This window comes from Chiloscyllium punctatum, chromosome 38 (assembly GCF_047496795.1).
Source record: "Chiloscyllium punctatum isolate Juve2018m chromosome 38, sChiPun1.3, whole genome shotgun sequence".
Lineage (NCBI taxonomy): Eukaryota > Metazoa > Chordata > Chondrichthyes > Orectolobiformes > Hemiscylliidae > Chiloscyllium > Chiloscyllium punctatum.
In genome coordinates this window covers 33,482,587-33,497,264 of record NC_092776.1, presented here as the reverse complement: position 1 = coordinate 33,497,264, position 14,678 = coordinate 33,482,587, and the positions used below count along the sequence as shown (strand labels likewise).

The following is a 14,678-nucleotide window of genomic DNA, read 5'->3' as shown; positions in this document are numbered from 1 at the left end:
AAAAATATATCTTGGTCAGACAGTATGGGGAGGATACTCAAAATACACAGTATGTACACACAGGCAGTGAGCAAATTTGTTCCCAAATGTCCCAAATAAACCAGGAAAATTCACCTACAGAATGAGCAGTCAGAGAAAAGTCACCTCCATAAATTCAATGCAAGGAAATGTTGTAGAAATACTACTCCAATCACAGACTACTTTTTCCCATGGGAATGGAGGAATAAAGGCAGTTAGAAAATTGGCTGACAGTCCCTAGCAAGTCGAAGTCTTTCACTGCTTTATTCAGCCCAGGCTGGGATGAAAGAGACACCTGTGACTGAAGCTGGATCGACAGCCACCTTTCACTGGATCCGCGAATTCCATTCCGGTTGGGAATGTCATCCTTGGTGTCAGCTGCTGGAGGTTGATAGAAGGGAGAGGATGGTTGCAAGGTGTGGGAGGAGAAGGGGCTGAAAGAGTGTTGTGGGGTAAATAGGAGGCCACAATAGGAGAGAAGAGGACTGCAAAAGTGTGGGTGAAAAGGAGGATACAATGAGGTGTGTAGGGAAAAGGGAACTGCACAATGGATATAGGATAGAAAAGAAGTCTGCAAGATAAAATGGAGGAGATAAGGCCCTCAAGATATTTGTGGAGCAGAGTTGGTGTCTGCAAGATATGTGTGTGGAAAGGAAAAGGTTGCAAGATTTGTCTGAAGGCAGATGGGGCCTATAAGATTGTTGTGAGGGTAAAGGACACTGCAAGACGGGTGTGGGGAGGAAGGACACTTCAAAATTGGTGTGGAGGTGAAGGGTACTTCAAGATGGGTAGAGGATGAAGAGCATCGCAAGATACATGTACGGGAAAAGGTGCATGCAACATTATTGTACAGGAAGAAAGAAGCTGCAAAAGATTGTGAGGAGGGAACAAGACTGTTGGGGGAGAAGGAGGCAGAAAGGTGGGTGCAAGAGGAGAATGGATCTGCAAATTATGTAGGGGAGAGAGATACAAAGGAGAAAGAATCATTTTAAACCTGTCAACATAAGGAACATACAGCTAACTTTAAATCATTAAGATAATGAATGCCTTGCAAATGAATATGAAATCTCTTGTTTAAGGCTATGTACATTCAGGTTCTACTGTATTTGGAAAAATGTAGTGAATCCTATTAAAATTAACATTGTGATAATTGTTAAGTTTTAAATCTAAAATTGAGATCTGGATTGTATAAGAAGGGGTCTGACTGTTTGATTGAAATATTCCAGCTTTGTGATTGTGAGATAGAAACACATTAGCTGTAGTACATAGAAGAGTGAGTAAGTTAGTTTGGAATATAAACTTTTGTTGCTAATTTGTGCCTATTACCTTGTCACAATTTTAGTATTGTAGTACCTAGGTGATTTGTGGATTTAAGTTTACAGAAGTTAAATCACATGGAATACAGGGAGAAGTGGTCATTTGGATACAGAACTGGCTCAAAGGCAGAAGACAGAGGGTTGTGGTGGAGGGTTGTTTTTCAGACTGGAGGCCTGTGAGTAACAGTGTGCCACAAGGATCTGTGTTGGGTATACTGCTTTTCATCATCTATATGAATGATTTGGATGTGAACATAGGAGGTATAGTTAGTAAGCTTGCAGATGACACCAAAATTGAGGGTGTAGTGGACAGCATAGAAGGTTCCCTCAGAATACAATAGGATCTTGATCAGAAGGGCCAATGAGCTGAGGAGTGGAAAATGGAGTTTAATTTAGATAAATGTGAGGTGCTGCATTTTGGAAAGGCAAATCAGGCAAATATATACACTTAATGATCAGGTCCTGGGAAGTGTTACTGAACGAAGAGACCTTGGAGTGCAGGTTCATAGTTTCTTGAAAATGGACTCGTAGGTAGTGAAGAAGGTGTTTGGTATGCTTTCCATTATTAGTCAGTGCATTGAGTACAAGAGTTGGGAGGTCATGTTGTCACTGTACCGAACATTGATTGGGCCACTTTTGGAATATTGTGGCAGTTGTGGTCTCCCTCCTATCGGAAGGGTGTTGTGAAACTTGAAAGCTTTCAGAAAAGTTTTACAAAGATGGTGCCAGGTTGGAGGCTTTGAGCTATAGGGAAAGGCTGAATAGGCTGGGGTTGTTTTCCCTGGAGCACTGGAGGCTGAGGGGTGACCTTATAGAAGTTTATAAAATCATAAGGGGCATGAATAAGGTAAATAGACAAGGTCTTTTCCCCAGGTGGGAGAGTTCAGAACTAGAGGGCATGGGTTTAAGATGAGAGGGGAAAGATATAAAAGGGACCTAAGGGGTAACTTTTTCACACCGAGAGTAGTGCGTGTATAGAATGAGCTGCCAGAGGAAGTGGCGGAGGCTGGTACAATTACAACATTTTAAAAGGCATCTGGATCGGTATATGAATAGGAGGAGTTTAAAAGGATATGAACCAAGTGCTGGCAAATGGGAGTAGGTTAGTTTAGGATATCTGGTTGGCATGGGCAAGTTGGACCAAAGGGTCTGTTTCCATGCTGTACATGTCTATGACTCTAAATTGATTATTATTGAGGATACCGATGAATTCTTTGAATCTGTTTCTGTATTTGTCCAAATATCCCATATAACATAACAAAAGCTGAAGAGATTGTTGTCATATGATTACTAATAAATTAGTGAGTATGAAAAGGTAGCCAGCAAAAAAACAAAATTGGGGCAGCACGATGGCTCAGTGGTTAGTTCTGCTGCCTCACAGTGCCAGGGTACACAGGTTCAATTCCTGCCTTGGGAAACTGTCTGTGTGGAGTTTGCACGTTCTCACTGTGTCTGGGTGCTCCGGATTCCTCCCACCGTCCAAAGATGTACAGGTCAGGTGAATTGGCTATGCTAAATTGCCCATAGCGTTAGGTGCAGTTGTCAGAGGGAAATGGGTCTGGGTGGGTTACTCTTCGGAGTGTCATTGTGGACTTGCTGGGCTGAAAGGCCTGTTTCCACACTGTAAGGAATCTAATAAAAAATTTTAATCTAATAGTACATACCCCTTTTATTGAGGACTTCACTTGAAATTTTCTCTCGTCCTACATTTTGCTTATTAGAAGGTGTGTTTTGATTTTGACCTCTGTTAGGAGGTCTCCAATGCAAGAAATATTGGAGAGTGATTGAAGGCCCTGATTAAGGTTTTGGGGAGCCATGTAGTTGTGTATTTGCAGTGGTTCAACAGATGGGCCAACACCCCCCACACACCCCCTCCAGTAGTGTAAACATTTGGCAAGGAAACAAAGAGGGGAGCAAAATAATTTCCAAATGGAAGTTTTTGATTAAAAATAATGGTGAATATTTTTTAAAAATATCTAGTTGGAATATAATGTACTGAAGAACGAATTCCTGCCTAATCTGATGACATAGGAACCTAATTAGTGTAATAATTGAGTAACTGCAGATAGCAACCTTAGTAACTGCAGATAGCAACCTTATCCATCACTATTAATGAATTTGAATAACTTTAGCAGCTAATCTATGCATAATAATAAATAGGTTCTTTATTTTTAGCAAAACTCATATGATTTAGCAAAACAACTACAGAACAACTTCTATACAGGGGTTGAAAATGGCACAGCACTGCAAAATAAAGAAGTAATTCAATCTGAAAAGATAACAGTTCTATTCTTCTGAATTGAGCAGTGTGATCTCTGCCTTGAATTCTAACAGAGCTGCCTTTTGTCCATTTTGAAGGGAGACTTTCTCAGTTGCATGACTTGAAAATCTTCCAATAGCTACAAAGTATGAGTAACAAACATGTTTTACGTATATTTAAAGCTGGAAAACAGTTTTTGAGTTTATTTGGTTAACGTGCCTAATACTTAAAATGGCTTAGCAAAGCTTACAAAGTGTAATCAATCCTGAAGTGAGCATGCAGGTTGGGTTACGAAGTTTCTGCACATTATAAAACATTTATTTGGATCATTTCTTTTTTGTACAACGGAAAGCAGAAATGCAAACTGCAATGGAAATGGAGGTACGTGTTTCTATGAGAGAGTTACATTGCTGATTTGTCAGAAAATGAACCTTTGCAAAGTCTGTCTTTCCACGTTTGATCATTTTAAATGCCCGAATAAATGATAAACATTTATTAATAATGCACCGTTGTGTGTTTTTCGTGTTTCTCAGGTTCTTTAAATGTTGCTGTTCAGTTGCTGAATGAAGTATGTGAGCTGGATTTTCAGCTGGAAGGACTTTACTTCCTGATCAGGGTCATCAAAAATATTGCACTGCTACTGTGATAGCTGAGAAATGCTGACAGTTTGCTGATGAATATAGGACAATGGAACCATTTTTTCAACAAGTGCCTGCAACTGACACAGATGAGAGGAGTGCAGGCAACTACTGGGAAATTATGATGTCGCAGGTAAAGGTTTTGCCGTCCAGCCAATTTATGGGAAACAGTAGATTGGAAAACTTGGCATTCAAGACTCAAAACACACAGCGAAGATTCATGGGGGACTATAAGAAAAGAGCAGCTTCACCAGCTTCCCAGACTGCATCAATGCCAGAGCTGTCTAGTGAGCACTTCATACACACACCAAGTTTGAACAGCCAGAATGGAAATGATAGATTTAGCTGCAAAAAAGCACTAAATCAGTATTATTCTGGCTCCACAAAGTGTAGTTCCAATTTGAACTATTCAGATATTCCTTTAACAGCACATGGCTGGAAAATACAAGAATCCTCATCCTACAAAGCAACTAACTCTGAAATTGCTTTTGATGCAAGCATTGAGAAAGTTCGAATAAAAGACTTCTGTATGCAAAAAAAAGAGTGTGTGACTGTAATAACATCTGATACTGTAAAATATCACCAATTACCTAAACGGTGCATTGTATCAATTTACACTGTTGATGAAAACTATGACAACAACAACGAAACAAGACCTTACACAAAGGTAAGACAATAACTCAAAAGTACTGGTATTCATTCAGTTTGGTGAAGAAAAGATAATACTCTCCATTAATCAGAGCAACATTTAAAATGTCTGAAGACATTCTAGATTACTATTAAAGTTTTTGCTTTTTCTAGAATGCATGGCTGTATATTTACACATTTTGGCACAGTCATGCTGCAGGGTACATATGTTGGAAACGCAGAGTAATGAGGATTAAGTCTAATCTGAAGACAAATGGACGGTCTAAAAGATCTTGACAACACGACCAAGTTGAGGATGTGTTTGTCAAAGTGTGTGGCACTGGAAAAACACAGCAGCTCAGGTAGCATCTGAAGAGCAGGAGTGTCGACATTTCGGGCATAAGCCCTTCATCAGGAATGTGGAGGGGGAAGGGAGATGAGAGATAAAAAGGGGGTGGGGATGTTGCTAGGAGGAAGGTAGTTGGGTAGTTGAGTGGATGCAGGTGGCGGGTAATTGTGATAGTTCGGTGGGGAGAGTGGAGCGGTAGGTGCGAAGGAAGATGGCGAGGTAGAACAGGTCAAGAGGGCGGTGCCAAGTTAGAGGATTGGATCTGCAATGAGGTGGAGGGAGGGAGGATTTGGAAACTAGTGAAGTCGATGTTGATTCTGTTTGGTTGAAGGGTTCCAAGCTGGAAGATGAGGTGTTCTTCTTCCAGTTGGCAGGTGGCTTTGTTTTGGGAATGGAGGAGGCCCAGGACTTGCATGCCCTTGTGGGCGCGGGAGTGTAAATTGAAGTTGTCAGCCATAAGCTGGTGGGGCTGTTTGCTGCATGTGTCCCAGAGATGTTCCCTAAATTCTTTGCAAGTTGGTATTTTGTCGCCTTGATATAGAGGAGACCACATCTGAAGCAACTGACAATAGATGAGCGTGTGGATGTGCAGAAAAATCTCTGCTGGACGTAAAAACATCCCTTGGGGCCTTGGATGGAGGTGTGGGGGAGGTGTGAACACAGGTTTTACACTTCTTGTGGTGGCAAGGGAAGGTGCCGGGGGAAGAGGGTTGGTTGGTGGGGAGCATGGATTTAACAAAGGCGTCATGGAGGGAATGTTCTCTGTGGATTGCAGATAGAGGTGAGAAGAGAAATATATCTTTGGTAGTGCAGTCTGATTGTAAGTGGCAGAAATGGTGGAGGATAATGCGCTGTATCTGAATATTAATGGGGTGGAAGGTGAGGACCAGAGGGGTTCTATCCTTGTTGCAGTTGGAGGGGTGGGGTTCAAGGGCGGAGGGGCGGGAAGTGGAGGAGATGTGCTGGAGGGCATTGCTGATCATGTGGGAGGGGAAATTGCGGATCTTGAAGTAGGAGGTCATCTGGGATGTCCTGGAGTGGAATTGCTCCTCCTGAGACCAGATACGGCAGAGGCGGAGGAACAGGGAATAAGGGATCACGTTTTTACAGGGGGAGTGGAGGGTGGGAGAAGGAGTAGTCAAGGTAGCTGTGAGAGGCTGCGGGTTTGAAATAGATATCCGTGTTGAGTTGGTTGCTGGAGATAGAGACTGAAAGGTCCAGGAAGGGGAGGGAGGCATCATAGATGGTCTGTGTGAATTTAAGATCAGGGTGGAAGGTGTTTGTGAAGTTGATGAACTGCTTAACTTTCTCATGAGAGCACAAGGTAGTGCTGATATAGTCATCACTGTAGCAGAGGAAAAGGTGGGGCATAGTGCCGGTATAACTGCGCAAGATGGACTGTTCCATGTATCCTATGAAGAGGCAGGCATAGCTGGAGCCCATGCGGGTGTCCATGGCTGAAGTAAGTGAGAGGATTCAAAGGAAAAGTTTTTGAGGGTGAGGACTAGTTCCGCCAATCAAATGAGTGTGTCGGTGGAGGGATACTGATTAGGTCGGTGGGAGAGGAAGAAACGGAGGACTTGGAGGCCTTCAACATGGTACCACTTCAACTCCCCCTCTCACTCCCATTAGGACATGCGCAAGTCCTGGGCCTCCTCTGCCGCCAAACCAAAGTCACCTGCCAAATAGAGGAAGAATGCGTCATCTTCCACCTCGGGATCCTTCAGCCGCATGGCATAAGCATCAACTTCACTCATTTCCAAATCTCCCCTCCCCCACTTCATCCCAGATCTGACCCTCCAACTCGGCACTGCCCTCTTGACCTCTTTCACCTGTCCATCTTCCTTCCCATCTATCCGCTCCACCCTCCCCACCGACTTATCTCAACTATCCTCCAGCTGCATCCACCTCTCGCCTTCCCAATTACCTTCCCCCCAGCCCCACCCCACCCTCCTATTTATTTCTCAGTCCCCTTCCCCTCCACATTCCTCATGAAGGGCTTATACCTGAAATGCTGTCTCTACTGCTTCTTGAATGCTGCCACACTTGCTATGCTTTGCCAGCGCTACACTTTCGACTGACTCTCCAGCATCTTCAGTCCTCACTTTCTCCTCCTTGGTGATGTATTTGACTGCTACCATCACAGTGGAATACCATGGGACTAATTTTTATTTGCACTATGCATAATATAATAAACAAGTCCATCCCAATCTCTGTTCACTATTTCTAAACAAAATATAAACTCATCCTGTTTGTTATCCACTGCAATATTTTGTTGTAAAGACCTACCTCAGAGCATTAACAGATATTGAACTTGATGGGCTGAAAATCTGAAGTGAACATATTGTATATGTACTAAAATACATTTGATTGGAACCTGCATCAGTGTTCCCCAGTCAAGCTATGTGGTCAGGAGTTGGTTGTTTATTATTTGAAAATTATGAACATAAGATCTTTATTTTAATTCTGCTGCTAAGCACCTCCACTATGAAGGAAACAGTTGAGAGACAAACACATTGCTACAGTTCTGATGTGAGATGCAGGCAAGATCCACTGTGGATGACAGATTTATTTCTCTCAGGGACAATAGTGGACCCGTTGGGTTTTTACAACTATGATCCCTGTTGTGTGGCACTGTTACTGTGCTACATGGCACCATCCTAGAACAAATCTAACAACTCAAGACTGGCATCTGTGAGGCATCATGGGTTATCAGCAGTTGCATTGTACTCTAACACAATCTGCGACATCTTGGCCCTGCTCATGCCTGCCATTTCTATCAAACCAGATGAAGAGTACAGGAAGGTATGTCTGGAGGAGCATCAGGCAGATGTAAAAATGAGGTGTCAACCCAATGAAGTCACAAAACAGGATTATTTACTTGTCAAATAGTGTAAGCAACAAGTGAAAGACAGAGCTAAGTGATTCCACAACCAACGGATCAGATCTAAGCCCCGAAGACCTGCCACATCCTGTTGTGAATGATGGTGGACAATGAAACAATTCACTGAAGGAGGAGGCTCCACAAACATTCCCATTGCCAATAATGTGGGAACCCAGCGCATCTGTGCAAAAGATAAAATAAGACTGAAGTATTCAAAAAAAATTCAGCCAGAAGTGTTGACTGGATGATCCATCTCCGCCTTCTCCAGAAGTGCCCAGCATCATAGATGCCAGTCTTCAGCCAATTTGATTCATTCCATATGACAGGAAGAAATAGCTGAAGGTACCAGTCACTATAAAGTCTATGAGCCTTGACAACAATCCAGAAAACTTGTACTCCAGATCTTCCTGTGCCCCTAGCCAAGCTGTTTCAGAGCAATTAGAACACTGGCATCAGACCAACAATGTGGAAAATTATACAGGTGTGTCCTGTACTCAAAAAGCAGAATGACTCCTACCTGGCCAATTATCATTCCATCAGCCTACTTTCGATCATCAGTAAATTGATAGAAGGTGTCAATAAATGTGCTAGCAAGTAGCATCTGCTTATTAGTATCCTGCTCACTGATGCTCAGTTCAGGTTCCATCAGGGCTACTCAGCTCTTGACTTTATTACAGTCTGGGTTCAAACATGGATAAGAGAGCTAATTCCAGAGGTAAGGTGAGAGTGACGGATCTTGATATCAAGGCAATATTTGACCAAGTGTGATATCAAGGAATCTGAGTAAAACTGGAGTCAATGGGAATCAGGGAATCTCTACTGTTTTGAGTCATACCTGACACAAAGGAACATCACTGTGTTTGTTGATCAGTCATCTCAGTTCTAGGACATCTTGACAGGAATTCCTCAGGATAGTGTCCTGAGGTCCAACCATCTTCAGCTACTTCATTAATGAACTTCCTTCCATCACAAGGTTAGAAGTGGGAATGTTCACTGATGTTTCCGCGATGTTTAGCACCATTCATTTATGCTTGGATACTGAAGTGGTCCATGTCCAAATGCAATATGATCTAGACAATATTGGGGTATGAGCTGACATTTGGCAAGTAATCTTTGCACCACACAAGTCTCAGGATATGACCATTTCCAACAACTGGGAATTTAATTATCACCTCTTGACCTTCAATAGAATTCCCCTCACTGAATTCCCATCAACATCCTAGGAGCTACCATTGACGAGAAACTAATTAGGACAAGCCATATAAATACTATGTCTATAAGACTGCAAGAACAGGCAAGAAGCTAGGGATCCTGCAGCAAGTGAGTCACCTCCTGAACTCCCAAGACCCCATCCACTATCACTGAGTTAACCAATTCCCCAACATCCAAAATAGTAGTGTGTACCATTTACAGAATGCCCTGCAGAAATTCACTAACACTCCTGAGACAGTACCTACCAAACCCATGACCATTTCCATCTAGTGGACAAGTGCAGCAAATACGTGGGAACAGCAAGTTGCAAGATCACCTCCAAGCCACTCACCATCCTACCTTGGAAGTATATAACCATTCCTTCAATGCTGCTGAGTCAAAATTCTGTCAGCATTGTGGATCGACCTATAGTGAATGGACTGCAGAGGTTCAAGAAAGCAACTCGCCATCACCGTCTCAAGGGCATCTAGGGATGGAAATTAAGTGCTGGTCCATCCAGCAACATGCACGTCCTGAATAAATTTAAATAAAATTATTGACACCAGCTTTATTCATTGAATTTAAATTCCAGTTTGTGCTGTGGTGAAATTTAAATCCATGTTTATGAAACATTATCCTTGAGTGCCAGTCTAGTTATATTACCACTATACCACCATCTTTCACAAATTGAAATTTGAAAAGCTCTCCCTCTGTTACTTATGCTGAAGAAGAAGTTATTGCATTGAGGATAATGCTTATTGATGGGAATCTTACTTTGGAAATGAGATTTGGCATTGCAAATTTAACAAAAAATAAATTAACCCCAAGCCCAATGCAGTTTTCAAAATAACATCTTCTACAACCATTTGTTAAAAATGTAATTATAATTTATGTAGATTACATTTCCTGTCGTTCTCATTGGAAATCTTCTGCACAGACTCATTTTTGTCACCTGGGAGTTGCACATGTTAAATAACTTAGATTTATATAACACGTCCTCGGGATATCTTGTGTGAGATATTCTGTGATGAGATATTGTATTATAGACTATCTTTACAACTCACTCACCAGCTCGCTATATTCCTTAATACCAGGTTCCCGTTCATTCATTCATAAGCCTTTACTGTCCCGTTATTTACAATAACATGGTTTTATTCATTCACTCATAAAACTGCTGTTCTATAATATCCAAATTTAAAAACAACCCTTTCAAATCCACTACTGCATTTCCACACCTTATCAGCCCCTGCTAGAAGTAATGTTTACCTCTGAATAAGTGCAGCATACATCAAGTCTCCACAAAACATTATAATATTAATCAGCCATTACCAACCATCTCCTGGACCTGAATAGATTAAATACCTGTTAAATCCCTTTTAACTAGACCATTATCCCTTTAAGTGGGAGAAAGTGAGGACTGCAGATGCTGGAGATCAGAGTTGAAGAGTGTGGTGCTGGAAAAGCACAGTCGATCAGGCAACATCCAAGGAGCAGGAGAATCGACATTTTGAGCATAAGCTCCTGATTAAGGGCATTTGCCCGAAACATTGATTCTCCTGCTCCTCAGATGCTGCCTGTCCGGCAGTGCTTTTCCAGCAACACACTCTTCAACTCCTTATCCCTTTAAGCGTTTCCATGAAATTGCATGAATGAATGAAACTCATACTGGCAAATAGTAAATAAATCTTATAACCCAACTGCAGTAATCAGTTCATTATCCTTTATTCTTTTATGATGTGGAGGTGCCAGTGTTGGACTGGGGTGTACAAAGTTGAAAATCACACAACACCAGGTTATAGTCCCACAGGTTTATTTGGAAGAAATGGCTTTCAGAGCGTTGCTCCTTCATCAGGTGGTTGTGGAGTATAAGATTGTCAGACACAGAATTTATGGCACAAGTGTACAGTGTGATGTAACTGAAATTATATATTGAAAAAGTTTGTAAAGTCTCTGGATTGTTTGTTAAGTCTCTCATCTTTTAGAACCATGTTGGTTTCAGTTCTTTCATATGTAAATCCCAGAACTTTTTTTATAGTTACATTTTGAAGTGAACTTTAACAATAAGTGCCATGTCAGCTCAGATAATGCAGTGAAGGTGTGAGGTGCCCTGTGTGAAGCTGTCTGTGCCCCAATGTTCAGACTGATTCTATTTCCAGAAAAGGAACTTATAGAATTTTAGAATTCATGCAGTTTTGGAGCAAAATAAAATGTAATTCTGCAGTGTTTACAGTGTTTACCTCTGAATAGTTGTAGCATACCGAACAATACCATCCCCATCAAGTCTCCACGAAACATGATAATATTAATCAACCCTTACCAACCATCTCCTGGACCTGAATACATTAAATACCTGTTAAATCCCTTTTAACTGGACCATTATCCCTTTAAGCGTTTCCATGAACGAATGAAACTCATACCATCAATTAGTAAGTAAATTGCACAACGCAGCTGCAGTCATTAGTTTAATATCCTTTATTCTTTTATTAAGTATAGGTACAATTTTTAACTTACTTAGAGCATAAATACCTAGCATTTTTACTAATATTTGCTAACTTAAAAGACAAAAGGATGAACACCTCCTAAATATGCAAGCTGACTGGACAGACGTCTGTCTCATCAGAAGTAGCAACTAACATGTTTTAACCCATCTCCTGTCCTCCTGGACAGAAGCTCTTCAACCTTTGTGTATTAGAGATAAAAAATATAACACCATAGTAATGGAATTTTAATATAGGTAAGAACTGTGAACAATGGGGCTCTTGTAAGAACTGTATTTTGGGAGTCTATTTCCGCCTCGAACTTGTGCTGTGATTGCTGAACATAAGAGGCTATTATCGCCACACCCCAATTCCAGTCGTTATTTGAACACGATCCCACGCTTACATAGCTTTGCAATCAATACATTATACAAGTGTTGCTTCCATGAATGACAATTGAGATAAATAATTAGCTGATCAGTTTTATAGTTGTTGATTGAGGGCAAAATTTTGCCAGGAAATCATTGGACTTATCTTCGCTTCCATAAATGTTTCTATGGGACTTCTTCTGATCAGATAGTTAAAGTCTTGGCTTATTTATAATCCAAAACTATTATCTTTCGATAATGCAGCACTCCTTCACTACTGTAGGAAATGTCAACACAGAATATGCGTTCAACCTATTGAACACAACTTTTTGACCTGGAATATAAGATTTCATACTGAATATAGTCACTACTTAAAGAAGGTTGACTGTAAAAACTATGGAGGGATTAGTGCTTGTGGACATTAAGTGGATAGAAGTTCCACCTTACAACATCCCACCACTGATATCTTTCAGGAACGTAATCCCACAAAAAATCCAGATTCAATTTTCTCATCAAGATTGGGTTCTCTGATCATATTGGTAGTTGGAGATGAGGTAACGCCTACATCAGCAAGTGAGTTAATGTAATCTTTGCACCTCTCATTTGCTGATTAATTTTCTGCAAACAGCCACACTGTGCAAAAGAGAAGAATGATTGACAGATGACTGTCCTAAAGTGAAGCAAAAAAGATTAAAATACGAAAATATCTATAATGCTACCAAACTTTAATATTATGTTCAATTCTGATGAAGCATCACTGGACCAAAAACATTGACTCTGCTTTCTCTCCACAGATGCTGCCAGACTAGCTGCATTTTTCCAGCAATTTCTATTTTTGTTTAATATTTTAACACATGGGCATCTGTGAATACATGCATGTTATGTTTTATTTTAATGAAATATCCAATATCTAAAGTCTTAGTTAATATATTTCAAAGGATAAAGTTCTGCAAAGGATATTAAATTGATACAATTATAATTTGTTTTACAGATTGAGAAAGTAAATATTCCTTTTTCATCAGTACCTAACAACAATAGGTTGAGCACCAAGAATGAAAACTGTGTTGTTCAAGGTAATGGCAATTTTGACAAAACCTTTTATTGAAAAAGATTGCATTCATTGAAGCTGACAGCCTTTGTCAACAGACTTTCAATGACAGTAGATTTATGGTCAGGCTGAAGCAGCAACAAGGATAATTGCCAGAGCATATTATGATATCATACTCTGGTTTGTACTGCTTGTATTCAGATATCATTGCCCTTTCATGATCCCATACATTTGTAAGCATTTTTGATTTCTCTATTCAGAGACGTTCTAAACTAAAATAGTGATTGTAAATGATCTGAATTTCCAAAGCACCTTTCATGATCTCTAGTTTTGAAGCTTATTCACTGTTGTAACACATAAAAAAGACTGCAGTCCTCTTGCTCACAAGGTCAAAGAATAATGTCATTATTTGTTGTTTTATGTGTGGTTAGGGGATAACTGTTGGATAGAATGCAAAGGGAACTCACTGTTCTCATTGAATTGTGCTTTAGGATCTTCTTTATTCATTTGAGAAGGCACTTAGGTTAACATTCCATCCTAAAATTGTAATTTCAAATGTTCCACTAGTCTTTCAGAAATATCAGCCTGCTTTATGTACTCAAGAATTGTACGGGTATGAACCCATAACCTTCTGACTCAGAGTGCTAGCATTTAGTCAAAGCTGATACCTGATATTATGAGAATCTCTGATATATGACCTGGATGAAAAAACTACAATTGGGGAGGTATTTTCAGTGACCACAATTTACTCTACCTTAAGCATTATTGAGAGCACAAAATGCAAGGGCACCTTTTTTGAAAATTTAAATTCCTCTTGTAATATTTCACATTACATTGGTTTAATCCTATTCATGTGTGCACTGAGGAGAAGAGCTTAGTCAAGAGCCTCATATATGGGTTGAGGGGAGTGAACAACATTTCTTTTTTATGAAAGAAACAATGTTGTGTTTTCGCATTCACTCTTCATTAAATGCTTACATTAATGTCCAATGTTGTCCTTGTCACTTCCTAATTTGGCAGAACTTGCAAACTTTAATATAATGAGTATTGCAAATTTATTTGAAGAGGAAACTGCTATAGGATGGCTTGAAACATGATCCGTCATAAACACACCACTGAACTGATCTGTAAATCTGAACCTACCATCAGGGTAGCAAAAATGCAGCTCTTACCTAATTGTCACTCTTCCCATCACATTTCCTGATTTTCTAGGCCCCGCAAAATCCTCATCTCTGCATTCTTTTACTTTTTATGAAGGATTGTGGATGGGGTCAGTTAGTTCAGTTGGCTGGATGGCTTGTCTGTAATGCAGAGTAATGTCAACAGTCTGAGTTCAACTCCCATACTGGCTGAGGTTACCATGAAAGCCTCACCAGTCATACCTGTCTAATGAGAGAGAGCAGCTGTCTGAAGCTGTGGTAACTTTATGTTTACCTATAAAGAACTGGACTTTAAAAGAATCAATGGAAGGAGATAGCAGAGGCAATTCTACACATACATTT

At 40.5% G+C, this 14,678-nt stretch overlaps 1 protein-coding gene across 2 annotated transcripts in view; it reads left to right on the top strand.

Moving 5' to 3' along the window:
- The window catches only part of c38h10orf90 (chromosome 38 C10orf90 homolog), a 200,704-nt gene that overhangs the window by 6,521 nt on the left and 179,505 nt on the right, over positions 1-14,678 (top strand). The window contains exons 1-3 of one of the 2 annotated variants that reach the window (XM_072557586.1): positions 3,818-3,975; positions 4,128-4,899; positions 13,120-13,201. In XM_072557586.1, the coding sequence (XP_072413687.1) occupies positions 4,282-4,899; positions 13,120-13,201 (700 nt within the window). In that variant the 5' untranslated portion in view covers positions 3,818-3,975; positions 4,128-4,281. Of the gene's footprint in view, positions 1-3,817; positions 3,976-4,127; positions 4,900-13,119; positions 13,202-14,678 lie in introns of those variants that run through there. The other variant, XM_072557585.1, reaches the window with a different exon arrangement.